The sequence below is a fragment of the Rhinolophus ferrumequinum genome, chromosome 11 (genome assembly GCF_004115265.2).
Source record: "Rhinolophus ferrumequinum isolate MPI-CBG mRhiFer1 chromosome 11, mRhiFer1_v1.p, whole genome shotgun sequence".
Taxonomy (NCBI): Eukaryota; Metazoa; Chordata; class Mammalia; order Chiroptera; family Rhinolophidae; genus Rhinolophus; species Rhinolophus ferrumequinum.
Genome location: NC_046294.1, coordinates 58,232,851 through 58,252,053, shown reverse-complemented (window position 1 = coordinate 58,252,053; position 19,203 = coordinate 58,232,851). Strand labels below are relative to the sequence as shown.

Sequence of the window (19,203 nt, the reverse complement as noted above, 5' to 3'; positions counted from 1 at the left end):
ATTTGATTATGATATGCTTTCATGTTTTTATCCTCTGTGGGATTTGTTGAGATTCTTGGATCTCTGGGTTTATATTTGCAACGTGTTGGGAAAAATTTCAGTCACTATCTCTTTAAATGTTTTTCTACCCAAATCTTTCTTTACTCTTCTTTTGGAACTTCAATTACATATATATTAGACTATGAGCAGGTCTTTTTAAATGTCTGTATTTTAGTTTGTTTCTATGGATGATTTTGATTGCCACATCCTTAAATTCACTGATATTTCTTTGGTAGTACCCTCTGTTAAACCCATTCAGTATTTTATTTATTTATTTTTTTGGTACAGGTATGTTGAATTTTTTTAGGACTTGAATTTCTGTTCTTTTCTCTTTTAATACCTTCCTTTCTCTATTACTATTCTCTCATCTGTTCACTCATTATGTTCAATTTTTCTTTTAAATTCTTACACATATTTATAGTAGCTGTTTTAAAATTTTTGTTAGTTAATTCTAACATTTTTGACATATTTGGATCTGTTTGTGTTGATTTGGCTTTCCCCCTTTAGTTATATGTCACAGTTTTCTGCTTCTTTGCATGACTAGTAAATTTGATTGCGTACTGAATACTATGGATTCTTCATTTTGAGAGTTTGGATTTTGTTGTCCTTTAAATAGTATTGATTTTTGTTCTGGCAGGCTGTTAATTTACTGACAGATGAATATAATTCTTTCAAGGTTTGTTTTTAAAGCTTTGCTATAGAAGGTCTAGATAGACATTATTGTAAGTATAGGATAGCTCTATTCCTTAACCATGACTTTTCAGTTCCTCAGTTTGAATTCTGGGACTTTTGTGTATTTTCTTTCCCCTCTGGCTGGTCAGATGACATATCTTCAAGCATTGTGCAACCTCTGGAATTACTATTAATCTTACAGGGCCCCAGGAGCTATTTTATGCCAGGCATTGAAGACTTTTTCTCTCTGGATGGGAATAATTTTATTAAGCCAAAGACTTAAGAGAAACCCTATGCAAGTTTCTAGAGCAATTTCTCTTCTAAGATTTCTCCTTTTGGTACCTTCTTTGCAAATTTCATCTCCTTTAGCAGTTCTGAATTCTGGGCTTAAATCTTTTCAGCACAGAAAGGCCACTTTTATTTATTTGTCCTCTACTACTTCCTCACTGTGGAAAGTACCTACCGGCAGAAATTGTGTGGCTCACCTTATATGCTTCTCTTTTCTCAGGGAATCACAGTCCTGCATTGTCTGTTGTTCAAAATCTGAAATGTTGCTTCATGTATTTTTTTATCCAGTTTGTGGTAGTTAGTTTTATCTATTACCAGGTACCCTATTGTTGCTGGAAGCAGAAGTCTTTGTCATTCTAAACCTTTAAAAAGTCTGGCTAACTACTATGAAGGGGTGCAAAAAAAGGGGAAAGATTTCTATGAACAAATATAGAGTTATTTCTAGGATATATTGTTAAAGTGAAAGAAACGAAGTGCCAAAGAATACCTATAATGTGCTATCTTTCATGTAAGAAAGGAGAAAAACACATACATATATTTCCTCATTTGTGCAAGAATCAAAATAAGAAGGATAAGTCAGACATTAATGATACTGGTTATTTATAAAGGATGGTTATATTGGAATAAAAGGAATAGGAGGAGGGTACTTCTTCTCTGAATATATATTTTTTGTATGGTTAGCAATCCTGGGGCAAAGAAAGCAAGTACAAGATGAGCCTAAAACATCCCCCTTTGCCAGAAAGTAAGCAAAGTACTTAACACTGAATGGAGATATTCCAAAAGGACACAGGGCCCACTTGAAGAGAATCCCAATGGCCAAATCTGGGATAATTTGAAAAAGAAAATAAATAAGTATAGTCACAGATTATAACCCATACAATAAAATGAAAATCTGGTAAAAAATATGTGAATGAATGAATAAACAAATGAAGAAGTAGAGAAACCTCTTCCATACAGGAGAATGCCAACTAACAAGCACAGAAGAAATGAGAAAATCACCACGGGCAACATCAATAGTAATCATTTTCAAGCAAGAATGATCAACATATGCTACAATTAGTGAGTGACAGTGGGAGAAAAACAGGATTTTATCCAATTCATACTGTCTTCTACAAGATTCTTGTTAATTACTCAGGGAAAAATATTAACTTTACAGTGAAGAAATCTGGCAGAACCACCTAAGCAAGTGATCAAAAGTAATGTTACCAGTCCATGGGACAAACTGACAAATGTGCTTCCTGATAATGGCATACTGAGAAGCACACATTATTACTCTGGTAATTTTGTGATGTGTGTATAAGCTGAATTTATCACGAGGAAGTATTAGCCAAAAGAAAATTAAGAACATTTGACAAAATGTCTGTCCAGTACTTTTCAAAGTAACAAGATTTTAAAAGACAAAGGAAGACTGTGAATTCTTCCAGATTAAAGGAAATTACAAATACATGAAAATAATGTAATAAATGATCCTGGAGTAGATCCTGGACCAAAAACTAATGATAGGAGAATAATTGGTAAAATTGGAGTAAGGTCTGTATATTAGATGATAATATTGTGTCAGTGTTATTTGCTTGATTTTGATAATTGTACTATCGTTATTTATAATATTAACATTTGGAACTGTGTGTGAGGGGAGCGTGATATTCTTTGTTCCATTTCTGCAACATTTTGTCAGCCTGAATTCATTTCAAAATGAATTTTAAAATTAAGGAAATAGTATAAAACAGTGAGTAAGTAAGGCTAATATGTCTGTGTGATCTTAACTTTTTATATATTTCTGCCTTTTGAGTGCTCTTCTACTTCCCTGTTGTACCTCCCCTCAACCCTTCTTTCACTTCATATTTCCCATGATATATCTAAATTATTTGACTTAATGTCTAAAACCCTCCTAAAATGGTTTCTGCTTATTACCTTTTCTGTTTTAGTTTTTACAACTCCTTGTCTCGTGGTTGAGCAACACAAGGTAAATGTAGTTCTTCAACTGCTTCATTCTATTGTATTGTTCTGTGGCTCTGCTAATGTCCCAACTTGTTTTCCACGGCATTGTTGTTTGTTTGTTTGTTTTGTATGGTTCTATTCTTCAAACCGGAATTGGAATTGTCAGTTTACATAGTTGTCTCACTTACTTTGCTCTTAAGTTTCTCAAAGGACTGGCAGAGTAAGCATTATTTAAATATTTATTGAACTGAACTTCTTTTGAATTTCTAGAGCACTTTATCTGTACTTCTTTTTTGACACTTATAGCCTTCTACCTGGATTTATAGTAACTTTTGTGTATATCTTACTCTCTCTTTTTAATTAAATTTGTTGCTGTTATTCATGGACCACATCTTATTTGTGCTTTCCCCGTAACATCTAGTTTAATGCCTTTCCTGTAATAGAATTTAATGAAGGTTAAATCAATAAACAGACTGAGGACCTTTCTTGAAAACTGGTGCTCTCTTCTCTTGAGCTCTTAGGTAGTGCCTGGTTTGTTTCTCCTTCTGGCTTTTAAAGGAATCCTGAGACCGTTAGTTTTAGGATATATATACAGTAATGGAGTTTCCTATTCTCTCAGTAGATGAAAATGGCTTAGTTTAAAATCATCAGTTGTTTGTAATGCTGAGCTAGAATCTATAAAGCAGCAGTATGTTGTTTCCTAAGATGTGAAAGAATATTTAACCTCACACTTCTGTAGTTTGCAATGTTCCTTATGTCTGAAGAGGCTATTACAAAGTGAAGTAAAACTAGGTGTTTTATAAATATAAAGACCAGGAAATAGCAGTACGATTGCTCTACTCCAGAGCTCACCTGGGATATGCCTCAGGCTAATCTGTACAGTTCACATTCACAGAGGATGGCAGGGGCAGTGCTTCCTAGCACTTTGGCATTGCACAGCTTGTTTGACTTACTTTTTGGAGTTTATAAGACTTTTGGTTCTTGACACAGATTTTGTGCATGGTGCTCACCAGTACTAACATTTATTTTCAAAGAAAAAAATTCCAGGTTTGAGCAAAACAGTATAAATAAATAAACATACAAATTAAATAAAAAAAAAACACAAAGCTACAAAACAGAAGTGCTTATTTATCTCACAGAAGAGTTTACAGATTATAAAAAACATTTACTATAAGATTCTTTTAAATAGAAAAGTTCTCTGATATACATAAAAGATGAATCCATTTATGGTAAAGTTGGTAAATGTTTGTTCAGGACATTGTGTAATGCAGAATACATCTGTGTAAATACTGTATAATTAAATAATTCCATAGATATCTCTGCACATTTATTTTGTTCGGCACATGAGGGGTGTGGAGGTAGTAGTACACTCATTGCCTTCGAGGAGCTTAAAATCTACTTGAGTGGATAAGACAAACAAAAATAATGCTAAGGTCATTTTTTCTTTTGTTTATATTCTACTTTCTTAAAAGAAACCAGGTGGATTAATCCTTATTGGGAATGTAAAGGAAGGCATCATAAAATGAGACTGCCCCATCTAGCTGGAGAAAGAGAAAGGATCAGCACAGGCTTTATGGAGGAGAGGGGCATACGTGTAGCCCTTAAAAATTGGGTAGTGGCAGAAATGGGGTACCCAGGAGTAGAAGTGGGTTCTGAAGAGGAAATGATTCCATTTAGATTGAACAGATTTGAAGTACCAAATGTGATTTTTAGAGGAAATACAAGTAATCAATTGAAAATGTAAAACTAGAAATTGGGGGAAAGACTCTCTGGATTGAGAATTATCTGGGAGTATTTAAAGGAGAGATAGAGGAAAGAAATTTTGGAGTAACAGCCCAGCTCAGGTGCTAAAAACAGGAAGAGTAAATGAAAGCGAAAGAGCAATCAATCACCCTAGAGATGGGGTATCAACTAGGAGAGAGATGTGTTTCTGAATATAGAGATAAGTTTCAAGAAGGAAGAAGTAGTTAATGCTTTTAAATGCCAGAGAAAGTGAAAGACAGTGAGGATTGGGAGGGCCTTTACCAGCGCAGGATTCAGGGACAAAATGGCAGCATTCAGGAATACAAGGGGAAATCACAAACTGGCTGCCCTTATGCAGATTTCAGCCTAAGTTTATATTTTGTTTGATCCATTTTGTGTTAGCTCCTATGGTATTTTAAAAATACATACTTTTGTTGACATTTCAAAATCAAGGTATTTCACATAAAAGTTCACACTTCCAAGTTTTCTTGAAAATTCTAAACAACTGGCAACATTGGGCCTGGATTTCCTCATTGTAACAAAAATGCTTAGAAATGACGAGACTGTATCTATTAGACAGGACATGAGCTCCCTCATTTTGCCAAGAACCATCCATCTCTTCCTAAATAGTTCTTACACGTGGCTCACTTCACTTATGAGTATTTTAAGGACCTGAAATCATTTGACATTTTGACATCTAGATCAATGGTTTTCAAACTAGCATGTGTCAAAAATCACGCAAGAAACACAGATTGCAGGTCCGCTCCCTTACAGTTTCAGATTCAGTATATTGGGGGCGAGGCCCAATAATTTGTTTTTCTAATAAGTCTCCAGGTAATGCTGCTGATGTCAGCCTGGGGACCACAATTCAAAAAGTGAAAGAATATGTGAGTGGTAAGGAAGTGATGCAAGAGTTTAGTGTAGCAGTTAGGTTCTCAGACTTTGTGTTCAGACAGTACTAAATTCTTTTTATTCACCCAGGAAATAAGGATTATAGTGCCAACTGTCTAGGTTTTTGTTTTAATCTAAATGAGATAAATGCATATAAAATATCTTGCAATATCCTCAAAGCCCCTAGCTTATTGTAACTTTCATTAAATGATTCTATTGTACTGTTACTATTACGGCTATTATGTATTTCAAGAATATTGATTCTGGGGAGAAGGCAAGATGGATGGCTAGTTTTGAAGCAAGAGTAATCAAGGTATTTATATATTTGTTTATTTATTGAAGAGTGAAGTATAGAAGAAAATTACTATTTCCATGAGAGACAAATTAGAAGTTGAGAAGTTACCAGTGGCAGGAGTAATGGTAGGGATACAGAAGCATGTAAAGCCAGTCAAAGTCTTCGATTCAGGAAGTGTATTGGCCCGAGCTGTGAGAACAGCCGTGACTTCTGTCCCCTGAATGGAGGAACTGCATCCATTTTCAGTTCCGCAGTTCTGCATAGCTGGAACTGAGAACAAACTGTGTCAGCATCCCACTGGACACCACTGGTTTCAGCGTAGCTGAACCGTGAGTAAGGCAGGCCCAGGCATTCAGTGAAAGCTCTGTGAATTGAGGACCCCACTGAGCTAGCCGCTTTGCTTCAGGGGATGTGGGGTAGAGGCTGGCTCTCTTTGCTAGAGGTTCCAATCACCCTCTCTCATTCATAAGGACCTGTAGCTCAGAGGAGTCATTGGTGGTGTGGGGCTATGAAGGTAGACAGAGTGCAAAGGCCTGCAGAGAGCTTCCACCACAGCCTGTTGCCTGGGGCCTCATTTAGTGTGTTAGCTGATAGTAAAGACCGAGTCAAATGTCCAAGTGAGACCATTCTCTCTCTAGTAAAGAGTCCAGTATGGTGCCAAGTTTCCTTTTTGATGGTTTAGACTAAAAAAACAGCAGTGTTTCCTTGACTGCTAAAGGGAATTTGCCCAGATTGCTCCTCAATTCTGTCAGTTTATTATCCAGTCCTGCTGGTTGCGGCTTCTGGTTTGCCAACTAATAGGACATTACCAATATATTAGGTGGGTGCAAAAGTAATTGAGTTTTAAAAGGTTAAAAGTAATTTGCAAAAACTGCAATTACTTTTGCACCAACCTAATAGTAACAACTTGGAACGTCAGAAAGTAAAAACCACTTGAGCTAAATCTTTATGGCAGGTGGCAGAGGAGTTTAGGTATTGAGGAAGTACTGTAAATGTATCAGAGGTCTTGCCATATGAATAAAAATTGGTCTTGGACCTTGAGTGCCAGTGGGATAGAAAAAAGATTCGGGGAAGATAACATACCAAGTGCCATTGGTCAGTGCAATGGATTTGGTTAGTTACAATGTTTGGTGTAGCTGAGGCTATAGGATCCAGAAATCATGACTGTTAGCGTTCTATCCTTGTCACAACTGTCAAGAACTGTGAAGGGTCTAAGATTTTACCGTACTTACAATCCAAAAACCCTGCCACAGTTTCATGGATGCTGTCAGAGTCTCCTAGGACAAAGACAAATGACTTTATTATTTGCAACAATAGCGGTAGCCAGACAGCATTTTATTGAACCAGTTCCTGAAGCCCTAATTCCTACAGGGCGATGCAAAGATGGCCATGTGATACATTCAGTCGTAATAGAAAATAACCCTCAGTTTAGGGAACACAAATCTTTTACAACAATCAGTAAGAAAACTTATTATTTCTATCATGCAAAGCTATAGTTATGCAAAGATCCTTTAAAAGATATTCCAGAACAAAGTCAGTTGGTACCTATGCTTGTTCTGTGGGCTCCAGTAGGTACCACAGAGTAGAGATTCCTAAAAATACGGGAACTTACGTAAGATGCCATCAACCCTTCTATCTTCATCTTCTTAAAAGCTTAACCATGTTCAGCTTTTACCAGATCATTAAGTTACATTTGAATCATCCAAGTTCAACACTCCTTGGTGAAAGGCTTTGGAATTTATAATCTTGTCTTTGGATAACTGTTCCCATTTTATGTTTCTCTTTGGGAGTAGTACAAAAATGGGTTAAACAGTGCCTTCATATTCTAAAACGGACATAAGTAGTATATAATAATATTTGTTCAGGTCTTAGTCATTTTAATGTGCATGTTAAAAGTTTGAAAAACATTTAATTCATACTGCAGAAAACAAATGTGTTAATTTTTAAGCTTTTTTCTTTTAGCTTACAGGTTGCAGTGGACCAAAGGAAAGTGTTTCACGTATTGAACAGAATAAAGACAATCAGTGTTTTGAAAATGAAACTAACAAGAAGACCAGTGTAAGTGTTCTTTGTTTCTGTGTTTAATGGGCCAGATATGTCTCGTTGTCTGTGGGATATAACCTAATTTCTGGCTTTGGCCTGGTCAGCATATAGTTCTCCTGCTACTGAGCTGACATTGACCATGTATCATTTTGAGTAGTTGTATGTTTTCATGTTGAAAATTTTATTTTTTGTTTTGGTGTAGAATCTTAAGTTGCTGGTGTTTACACAACCATTTTATAAGCTACTTCGTTTCCCTTCTCCTATCTGGTTCAGGTCTTCCAGAAAAACCCTCATTCCATGCTTTGGCAGTGGTTTTCAGGTGCTATATTTTTCTTTTTTTAATAGCTTCCCCTAAGCAATCTGAAAACTACTTCAATCATACATTTTTTTGATCGTCATCATATGTATTCGTTCAAGACAAAGAATAAAACTTAATCATTGACAGGGCAATGTTAAAGAGGTCATACTGCTTTATGTAATGAAACCAAGAACTTCTGTCCAAGGAAAGTATGTGTATTTACAAGTACAAGCATTTTGCAAATTGTCAACCTCAAGTTTAATTTATTTCTGATGAATTGTAGGAAGGTGACCCATCTTTATTATGGTTTAATGATATAAATCAGGGTTCCATTATCAATTTTATTCACAGACACCAATTTATTTTTTACTTGGATTTTACATGTTTGATTTATCCCTTTTGAGAAAAGGGATGCACTGGGTTTTTAGTATCTTTGCAATTTATACAACACCAAACAGTGCCTTATAATCTTTAGGTATATGTTCTAGGTAGAATTGTGCCCCCCCTCCAATTTATATGTTTAAGATATTACCCTTAGTACCTAAGAATATGACTATATTTGGAGATAGGGTCTTTTTATATTAAATTTATTGGGGTGACGATGGTTAGAAAGATTATATATGTTTCAAGTGTAAATTTCTGTAATACATCTTCTATATGGTATTGCATTGTGCTCACCACCCAGAGTCAACATATATTTGACACCCTTTACACTCTTCTACCAATCTCATCCCCCCTTACCCTCTGATAACCATTAAACTGTTGTCTGTATTTATGAGTTTTGTTTCTTTGTTTCACTTGTTCCTTGGTTGCTTTTACTTGTATATCCCACATATGAGTGAAGTCACATCGTTCTTGACTTTTTTTGTCTGACTTGTTTCACTTAGCATAATAATCTCAAGATCCATCCATGTTTTTGCAAATGGCAGTATTTCATTTTTTTTATGGAAGAGTAGTATTCCATTGTGTATATATATCACACCTTCTTTATCCAATCATCTATCGAAGGACATTTTGGTTCTTTGTATTTCTTGGCGATTGTAAATAATGCTGTAATGAACGTCAGAGTATATATATCTTCATGAATTAATGTTTTCAGAATTTTTGGATAGATACTCAGGAAAGGGATTGCTGGGTCATATGGTAATTCTATTCCTAATTTTTTGAGAAAACTCAATATTGTTTTCCATAGTGGCTGTACCAATTTACATTCCCACCAGCAGTGCTTGAGGGTTCCTTTTTCTCCACAGCCTCTCCAACAATTGTTATTATTTGTCTTTTTGATGATAGCCCTTCTAATAGGTGTTAGGTGATAGATATCTCATTGTGGCTTTGATTTGCATTTCCTTAATAGCTATGGAAGTTGAGCATGTTTTCATGTTTTGAACATATCTATACGTCTATTTGTATGTCTTCTTGGTATAAGTATCTGTTCAGGTCCTCCACCCATTTTTTTTAAATTGGATTGTTTGTTTTTTGTTGTGGAGCTGTACAAGTTCTTTATATATTTTGGATATTAGCCTCCTATTGGAGGCGTTGTTTGCAATATCTTCTCCCATTCAGTTGGTTGCCTCTTTGTTTTGTTGATGGTTTTCTTTGCTGTGCAAAAGCTATTTAGTTTGTTATAATCCCATTCATTTCTTTTTATTTTGGCTTCTACTTCCCCTGCCTTTGAGATCAAATTCATGAAATCCTCTTTAAATTCAAGGTCCATAAGTTTAGTATCTATGCTTTCTTCTATGCAGCGTATTGTTTCAGGTCTTATGTTTAGGTCTTTGTTCCATTTTGAGTTAATTTTGGTATATGATTACAGATAGCATCTAGTTTCATTCTTTTGCATATTGCTTTACAATTTTCCCAGCACCTTTTATTGATGAATCTTTTCTCCACTGTATGTTTTTGGTTACTGTGTTAAAAATTATCTGTCCATATATATGTGGATTTATTTCTGGGTTTGCAATTCTATTCCATTCGTATGTATGTCTGTTTTTCTGCCAATACTAGCTGTTTTGATTATTGTTGTTTTGTAGTACAAGCTGATGTCAGAGAGTGTGACACTTCCAGCATTGTTCTTTTCGGTCAGGATTGTTTGGCTATTGGTGGTCTTTTGTAGTTCCATACAAATCTAATGAATTTTTTGTCATTTCTTTTAAAAATGCCATTGGGATTTTGATGGGAATTGCATCAAATCAGTATATTGCTTTAGGTAATATGGCTATTTTAATTATGTTGATTCTTCCAATCCATGAACATGGAATGTCTTTCCATTTCTTTGTGTCTTCTTCAATTTCTTTGAATAACGTGTTATAGTTTTTAGTGTATAGGCCTTTCACATCTTTTGTTAACTTTATTTCTGAATATTTTATTCTTTTTGTTGCAATTGTAAAAGGATTTTTTTTTTCATTTCTTTTTCTGAGATGTCATTGTTAGTATATAGGAATGCAGTGGATTTTTGTACATTGATTTGAAGCCAGCAAATTTACTCTATTAGTTTATTGTTTCTAATAACTTTTTGGTGGAGTCTTTAGGGTTTTCTAGTATATAAAGAATCATGTTGTCTGCAAAGAGTGACAGTTTAACTTCTTCATTCCCAGTTCAGATGCGTTTTATTTATTTCTCTTGCCTGATTGCTCTGGCTAGGACTTCCAGTACTATGTGTATAACAGTGGGGATAAGGGACAGCCCTGTCTTGCTCCTGACCATAGAGTAAAAAGCTTCAGTTTTTCAGCATTAATTATGATATTAGTGAAGTATAGAAGAAGATTACTATTTCCTGGTGTGGGGAGGGTTTCTCATATATGCCTTTATTATGTGAAGGTGTTTTCCTTCTATACCAATTTTATTAAGTGTTTTAATGATAAATGGATCTTATATCTTGTCAAATACTTTTTTTGCATCTATTGATACAATCATATGATTTTTATCTTTTGTTTATGTGGGGTATCACATTGATCAATTTGCATATGTTGAAGCTGGATCAATACCACTTGATCGTGATGTATAGTATTTTTAATGTATTGTATTTTATTTGCTAGAATTTTGTTTAGGATATTTACATATGTCTTCATCAGAGATATTGGTCTGTAATTTTCTTTTGTGTGTGTGTTATCCATACTATGTTTCGGTATCAGGGTAATTTTGGCCTCATAAAATGAGTGAGGAAGTCTTGCCTCTTCTTCAGTTTTTTGGAAGAGTTGGAGGAGCACAGGTATTATATCCTCTTTGAATGTTTGGTAGAATTCACTAGTGAAGCCATACGGTCCTGGAATTTTGCTTTTGGGAAGGTTTTGGATGACTGATTCAATTTCCTTATTGTTGATCAGTCTATTTAGATTTTCTAGTTCTTTATGATTCAGCTTAGGAAGGCCATGTGTTTCTAAGAACTTGTCCATTTCTTCTAGGTTATTGAATTTGGTAGCATATAGTCCTTCATAGTATTCTTGGATGATCCTTTGTATTTCTGTGGTACCCATGGTAACTTCTCCTCTTTGATTTCTGATTTTGTTTATTTGTGTCTTTTCTCTTTTTATCTTAGTGAGTGTAGCCATGGGTTTGTCAATTTTATTAATCTTTTCTAAGAACCAGCTCTTTGTTGTATTAATTTTTTCTAAGTTCTGCTCTGATTTTTATTATTTCCTTCCTCCTGTTGACTTTGGGTTTCATTTGTTCTGTTTTGTTTTGTTGTTGTTGTTGTTTTGTAGTTGTTTAAGGTGTAATGTTAGGTTGTTTATCTGGAATTTTTCTTCTTTCTGAGATAGACCTGTAATTATATAAATTTCCCTCTTATTACTGCTTTTGATGCATCTCAATAATTTTGAAGGATGTATTTTCATTCTCATTTGTTTCTATATATCTTTTGATGTCTCATTTTATTTTTTTGACTCAGTCATTTTTTAATAGCATATTATTTAATCTTCAGATATTTGTGGTTTTTTTCCTGGTTTCTTTTCACAGTTGCTATCCGGTGACAAAGCCTTGTGACCAGAGAATATGCTTGGTATGGTTTTAGTCTTCTTAAATTTGCTGAGGATAGTTTTATGTCACAACATTTTGTCTATCCTTGAGAATGCTCCATGTACACTAGAAAAGAATGTGCAATCTGATGTCTAGGATGAAGTGCTCTATAAATGTCAGTTATGTCCATTTGGTCTAATGTGTCATTTAAGGCTGATATTTTTCACTGATTTTCTGTTTGGATGATCTATCCATAGCAGTCAATGAAGTATGTTGGTCCCCTACTATAATTGTGTTTTGGTCAATTTCTCGCTTTAGTTCTGTTCGTAGTTGCTTTGTATATTTCGGTGCTCCCTGACTGGGGACATAAATATTGATGACTGTTATGTCCTCTTGTTGTTTATCATCCTGAAATGCCCATCTTTGTCTTGTTACCTTTTTTATCCTGAAGAGTATTTCGTCTGATATAAATATGAATACACCTGCTCTTGTCTGGATACCATTTGTTTGTAGTATCGATTTCTACCCTTTCACTTTGAGTCTATGTTTGTCCTTGTACCTGAACTGTCTTTCTTAGAGGTTGGGTTTTTTTGTTTGATTGTTTTAAAGTTTTTATTGGGGAAGGGGAACAGGACTTTATTGGGGAACAGTGTGTACTTCTGGGACTCTTCCAAGTCAAGTTATTGTCCTTTCAATCTTAGTTGTGGAGGTTGCCATTCAGTTTCAAGTTGTTGTCCTTTCGGTCTTAGTTGTGGAGGGAGCAGCTCAGCTTTAGGCCCAGTTGCCATTATTAGTTGCAGGGGGCGCAGCCCACCATCCCTTGCGGGATGCTGCATTCCAACCAAATTGAGCCTTCTGGCCACCAGGGAGCTAAGTGGCAACTCATTGCCTTCATTTTAGTTGCGGAGGGTGCAGCTCACTGGCCTATGTGGAAATCAAACTGGCAGCCCCATTACCCAGAGCTCGTGCTCTAACCAACAGAGCCATCCATCTGCCCTGGGTTTTGTTTTTTAATCCAATCTGCTAGTCTGTGCATTTTAATTGGTGAGTTCAGTCCATTTACATTAGGGCTATCATTGATAGATGAGGATTTACTATAACTATCTATCTTTTGTTTTCTGGTAGCTCGGTGTCTCCATTGTTTCTTTGCCTTTTTGTTGCTGTCTGTTATTTTAGTGAGTGTGGTGGTATTCTATGTTTTTCCCTCTGTTTCTTCTCTTTTTATGTTATATGTCTCAGTTCTGGATTTCTTTCTTTTTCTTTCTTTCTTTCTTTCTTTCTTTCTTTCTTTCTTTCTTTCTTTCTTTCTTTCTTTCTTTCTTTCTGTCTGTCTTTTTTTCTTTCTTTCTTTTTGAGTGGTTACTATTAAATTTATGTTCAGGACCATTTCACATATACAGTAGTCCTTTTTCTTCAGAATGTTTCTTATCGGCATTCCTCTTTGGAGATTCAGACCTCTACTCTCTCCCCTTTTATGTTTTTGCTTTCATAAGTTACCCCTATTTGTGCTTTGAGTTGATTTCTCAGATGCAGTAGCAAGTTGTCTTTTTCTTTTTTTTTTTTTAAGTGTTTTGATCTTCTTTACTCTTCATGTTATGTTTAAGTGTATAGTGCCCTATTTTGTGTAGGAGTTATCATTTCTCACTTCTGTCTGTCTGTTAGTAATCTTCCTCATGGTTTTGTATTCTTTTGAATTTTTGTTTCAGGTCGAATAGCGCTCTTCAGTATTTCTTGTAATGAATGTCATGAGTTAAAAAATTTCCTCAGGTTTTATATGACTCGAAAAGCCTTTCTTACCCCTTAATATCAAAAGGGTAACTTTGTTGGATGTATTATTCTTGGCTAATAATTTCTCTTTCTGTTGTTTGAATATTTAATTCCACTCCTTCCTGTCTTGTATAATTTTTGCTGAAAAGTGTGATGATGATGTAATGGGCTTTCCCAGATTACTGCTTCTCCTCCCCACCGACCCAGCTGCCTTGATAATTCTTTCTTTGTCATTAATTTTTGACTGCTTCAATATAATGTGCCTTGGAGAAGACCTGTTGGGACTGAGGTAATTAGGAGTTCTGTTTGCTTCCTGGATTCGAGGATCCAGTTCTTATCAGAGGTTTGGGAAGCTCTCACTGAGTATTTGTTTGAATATACTTTCTGTTTCCTTCTCTCTCTTCTCCTTCTGGTCTACCCATTGTTCTTATGTTGCTCTTTCTGATGGAGCCAGAAAGTTCTTGTAGAGTTCTTTCATTTCTTTACCTCTCAAGTCTCTCTCTTCTTCCATCTGTGTCATTTCCAGATTTCTATCTTCAGTATCACTAATTCTTTCCTCCATCTCATCAGCTCTATTTCCGAAGCCAGCTATTTCATTCTTCATTTTTATTTTACTGAGTTCTTCACCTCCAGAATTTCTATTTTTTTAAAAAAATTTAATCTCTTTGGTAAAATATTCATTTTGTTTGTTGATTTTGTTTCTGAGTTCATTAAACTGCCTAGCTGAATTTTTTTGCATCTCATTGAGTTTTTTTCAGAGCTGCATTTTTGAATTCTCTGTCATTTAAGTGACATATTTCCATATCTTTAAGTTAATTTTCTGGAGATTTTTCGGTTTCCTTCTGAGCTGCCTTGTTACCTTGGTTATTTATGGAAATTAATAAATTATTATTTCTCTTCCTGAGCACATCCAGCAGGTTGATAGGAAGGGTCTTTCTATTGCTTTCCAGTGGGTATTGCTGGAATGTTTTATTTTCTCTCCTGCTGCAGCCTTCTATTTTCTCTCATCCTATAGCTTGCATTTTGTCTTGTGCTGTTCCAGCTTCTCATGTGATAGCGAGTTTCCTGGAAGTTGGATTTGTCCTCTGTGAGCAGGTCGCCTGGGACTCAGGCCACCCGCTGGGAGGGTGTGGTGGGTGAGAGAGTTCTGAGCTTCTGAAACCCTAATGGTGGCCCTGCAGTCCGATGCGGAGTCTGTGTGTCTCAGTGGCTCTTGTTGCCCCTGCAGGGATCCATCCAGAAAGGTGCGGATGGGGTGGGCTGTGAGAGGTGGCTGGTGTGTTTGTGGCTCTGAGCAATGGAGTCTTCCAACCCACAGCTGTCTCTCCCGTACAGTTCCTACCCTATCTCTGGAATTAGTCACACTGTGCATCTGCAGCTACAGGAGCATAACTCCAGTTCTTAGGGCTGTAGATATTCTATTCTTTAATCTGACACTGGTACCATTTCTTCTGGAGCCTGTTTCTAACACTGGGAGGGTGGGTAGTAGGGTGAGCTCTGGGAGGGTGGGCAGAGGCAACAGGCTCTATGTCTTTGTTTTCTGTTTTCTGCCTGGCAGTCAGGGCTGAAACCACAGTTCTTACCCTTCTGTGTTTGGGCTTTGCTCCGAGGTCTCTGCCCCAAATGCTAGGTTCAGCCATATTATATTCTGATTCCTCAGGCAGGACCCTGGGACACAGGGAGTATACCTTTAGCCTGGATTTATCCCTCTCCTGAGACTACGGAAAGCTCTGGACTGCATCCTATGGCCCGCGGAGGGCAACTCTGTACTTTTCCCTTCCCTCCTGCATTGCTCGCCCAATTTGCCCACCTTTAGCTGATTTGATGTGTGGATCTCAGATGTGCTTATCCTGAGGTTATCCTTTGTTGAATTATAGCTGTTCAATTTTTGTAACTTTGAGGGGAGATTTCAAGAGGCACTCCTCACTTATAATATAATCTCATAGAACCAAATTTAATCATGAAAACAATGAAAATAAATCACAAATACTGTTTTTATGAACACAGAATCAGTATTTAAAGCACACATTAAACTCTTGGGAGATTGTTTCATAGGAATTGGATTTATTGAGGCTTTTGAAATGTACCTTCAATATGTTTCTTCTTGTATTCTAAGTCTTCTGCTAGGAAGCAGAGACAGTCCTCATTTTGGTTCCATAAGCCTTCAAATTTCTTTCAAATATATGGCGATATGTGTAGTGATTTTCAATAAGTTGTAAATATCAGTGAAGGAAATATAGGGAGATATGTCCACTGATATTCAATGAGTGGTAAATATTAGTTTTTCTGTTGATTATCACTTATAATTTGGACTGATTTTCTGGTGTTGACAGTTCAGCTTCCTAGTGTTGACTCGGCCTTGGAATTTGGACAAAGTTCTGAGTCAGTCCCAATTATGAATTTTGATCATTACTATGAAGAATTTATTTAAAATAAAAAGGTTTATAGAGTGAATTGTTCCCTTTATAAGGAAACCATGGTCCCTTTATAAGGAAACCATGGAATTTAGAGCCAAATTTAACTAGTGGCCAGTTTATAGAATACCTCTATAAAATAAGTTATGTCCTCTGCTGAAAAATGTTTTTGTTTAACATAGAAGGTGTTATTTAAATTATTTGAGACTCTTATAATATGCTAAATGTGCTTCCAGGAAAGGACGTCATCTAATTTGGCAGTGGCACTGTTTTTCTCCAAAAGGAGGAAGGACTCATGAATACTTCGAAAGCAAACTTTTAGACTTCTTGGCTGTCCAAGAGAATATTTTCAGTTTTGCTTCCTGAAAATGAAGTCATCAGACCTTAGTAGGATACAAATGTGCCAACTTGTCATACAGCTAAATTAAATAAGTGCTGGCAAATATATTAGGAAACTTTTGTGTTTTTATCATGGGAAAACATATTGCTAGCCTATCCTATTTACACTCTAAAAGCTTGTTTCTTTATCTTTTAGGGTAGTTATAAGAGTTTGATGAGATCCTGAATATGAGCATGTTTAGTATTACCTGGCCAATAATAGATTTTCATTCTATTGAAATGAATTGCAAGTCTTACATTGATTTTATTGAAGTGGTGGACTCTATTATATATATGGTTTCCTTGGATTTATGTGTCTATTACATAACTAAGAGTCTATAACATTCTTTTGCCTAGAAACCACTTGGTCAAGAAGAGGCTCTTACCTTCCTGATTTCTACTTGTCACTGTTCAAAATTCTGATTGAAGTAAAATAAGCATCAGTGAGACTTTCTTAATTATCTTAAAAAGAAAAATTTAATTATCTTACACACAAAAGAATATTGATGATTATTGTATGAATATAATATGTTATTGTAATTGTTTATTTCATAGGCCATTCTTCAAGGGCTGTTGACAGTAAACCCCAATTTGTAAATCACAATTGTGTATGCCTCTTAAATATAACACTGGACTTTGATTTCTTTATCTTCGGAATTAAGGTGTTAGATCAGATTATTCTGAAGGATTCTTCCATATCTTAAGTCTAATCATTCTATGACAATAATTGCAGAAAATAAATTATATTGTGTAAATAGAGGACTCACTGATAATATATTTTAGCCAGCAATAGCAGTAGGTCATGAGCAGTACACAAATTTAGATGTAAGTGATATATATTTAGAACAATAAATAGGAAGAGCTTCATTAGGCTATATTAGTTTGAGAAAATTTCAACAACCCAATTCATAAGCTGATGGTTCTTAAAGTATGGTCCCCAAACCAGCAACATTATTAGCATCCTCTAGGGACTTGTTAGAAAAGTAAATTTCTGGGCTCCACCCCAGATCAACTAAATCAGACATGCTGGGGATGGCACCTAGACATCTGTGTTGTAACGAACCTCCCAAGTGATTCTTAAGTATGCTACAATTGGAGAACCTGCTGCCATGAGTTGTAAACCTCCAGGCTTCGTCTGAGGAGTTCACTCACCATCTTTTCTGTCACATGAATTAAACCAGTCAATTTAGGGAAGGCCCAGAAAGTGATTTGAGGCTTTATTTGGCAATTTAGAAGAAATTACATCATACATACTCTTTAGTTTTCTTGTTTGCATTTACCATTTGTTCAGGGATCTGCTCAAAAAACTCCGGGAGCTGATTTTCTAACATCATTCAAAAACCTGTGTTCATCCTGTACTGCTCTCTACACTTGCTCAGTTACACACTTTTGACTATAGCTCAATTCATAAGGGCATCGATACATAGAAATCAGAATCAGAAATAACTTTCAATTGCATTCTTTATCTGTGTCAAGCAGGGAAATTTCTCCACTTTTTTTATACTTTTAGTCTAATTTCAATATATTTGGAGATGCTTTCCCATTATTGAGATTTAGGGAAATTAATTTCTGCTCCTTACAAAACACTGTTTTCAACTGAAGATTTCATCTTACATTGGTATCAGGGCTTAAGTGAATCATGGTGATGCTACTTGTCATATGATGTGGAAAACCTGGAAGTTACAAAGGGCGATACCATTTGCAAAGTTTGTTATAGATATGTTTTCCAGAACTGATAAAATTATGTAAATCTAGTGGAAAATTAAAATTTTGAAAATGAAAATAGACATCATTGAGAATTTTAGACCTTTTTTGATGAAGAATATTTTATGTTTCATGTGCTTCCTTCATTTTTTATTTTATTCCTATTATTTCCTTTGAACAACTTTAAATAATTGAATGTATTTTTTAGGGTTATGTTTTATGTTTAAGTAAACCTGATAAACAAAAGGTAAAATTTGGAGATTTGGTCTTCCAGAGTCCAAGTGAGAAACAATGAGGATTTTTAATCAGATCATAGAGAGGAGAGGAAACTTAAAGAATTGGCAAGACTTTGTGAGTAAGTAGATTAAAGGTTGGGTGGTATCAAAACAAAAATGGGGATATTTATGTTGACTATAGATAAGTAGGGTGAATTCAATGATGATATCTTAAATTTGAGATAATAGTTGAACAGCTAACAGGAAATATTTTAAGAGGAATTGAACATACTTGTTGAGAACCAAGTGTGATATCAAAAGTAGGGCAGTGTGATAGAGTAGAAAGAACGAAAGATATCTTGGCTCTACCATTAATTAGTCATGCACTTTGAAAAAAATAAATTGCCTCTATTTTTATTTGTGAAATGTAGATAATATCTATTGTGCCTATCCTACAGTGGTACAATAAGAAGCGAGTGAAACAGTTATATGTAAAAGGACTGAGAGCTAAATGCTCTGGTTATTGCATACATTTGGAGACATGAGCAGAGTGGTAAATGTCTC

The 19,203-nt window shown here is 35.4% G+C and overlaps 1 protein-coding gene across 5 annotated transcripts in view; it reads left to right on the top strand.

Moving 5' to 3' along the window:
• DLG2 (discs large MAGUK scaffold protein 2) overlaps window positions 1–19,203 on the top strand; it is a 1,874,701-nt gene that overhangs the window by 342,145 nt on the left and 1,513,353 nt on the right. For all 5 annotated transcript variants that reach the window (XM_033121658.1, XM_033121661.1, XM_033121660.1 and 2 more), the window contains exon 4: window positions 7,829–7,924. In XM_033121658.1, the coding sequence (XP_032977549.1) occupies window positions 7,829–7,924 (96 nt within the window). The remainder of the gene's footprint in view (window positions 1–7,828; window positions 7,925–19,203) is intronic.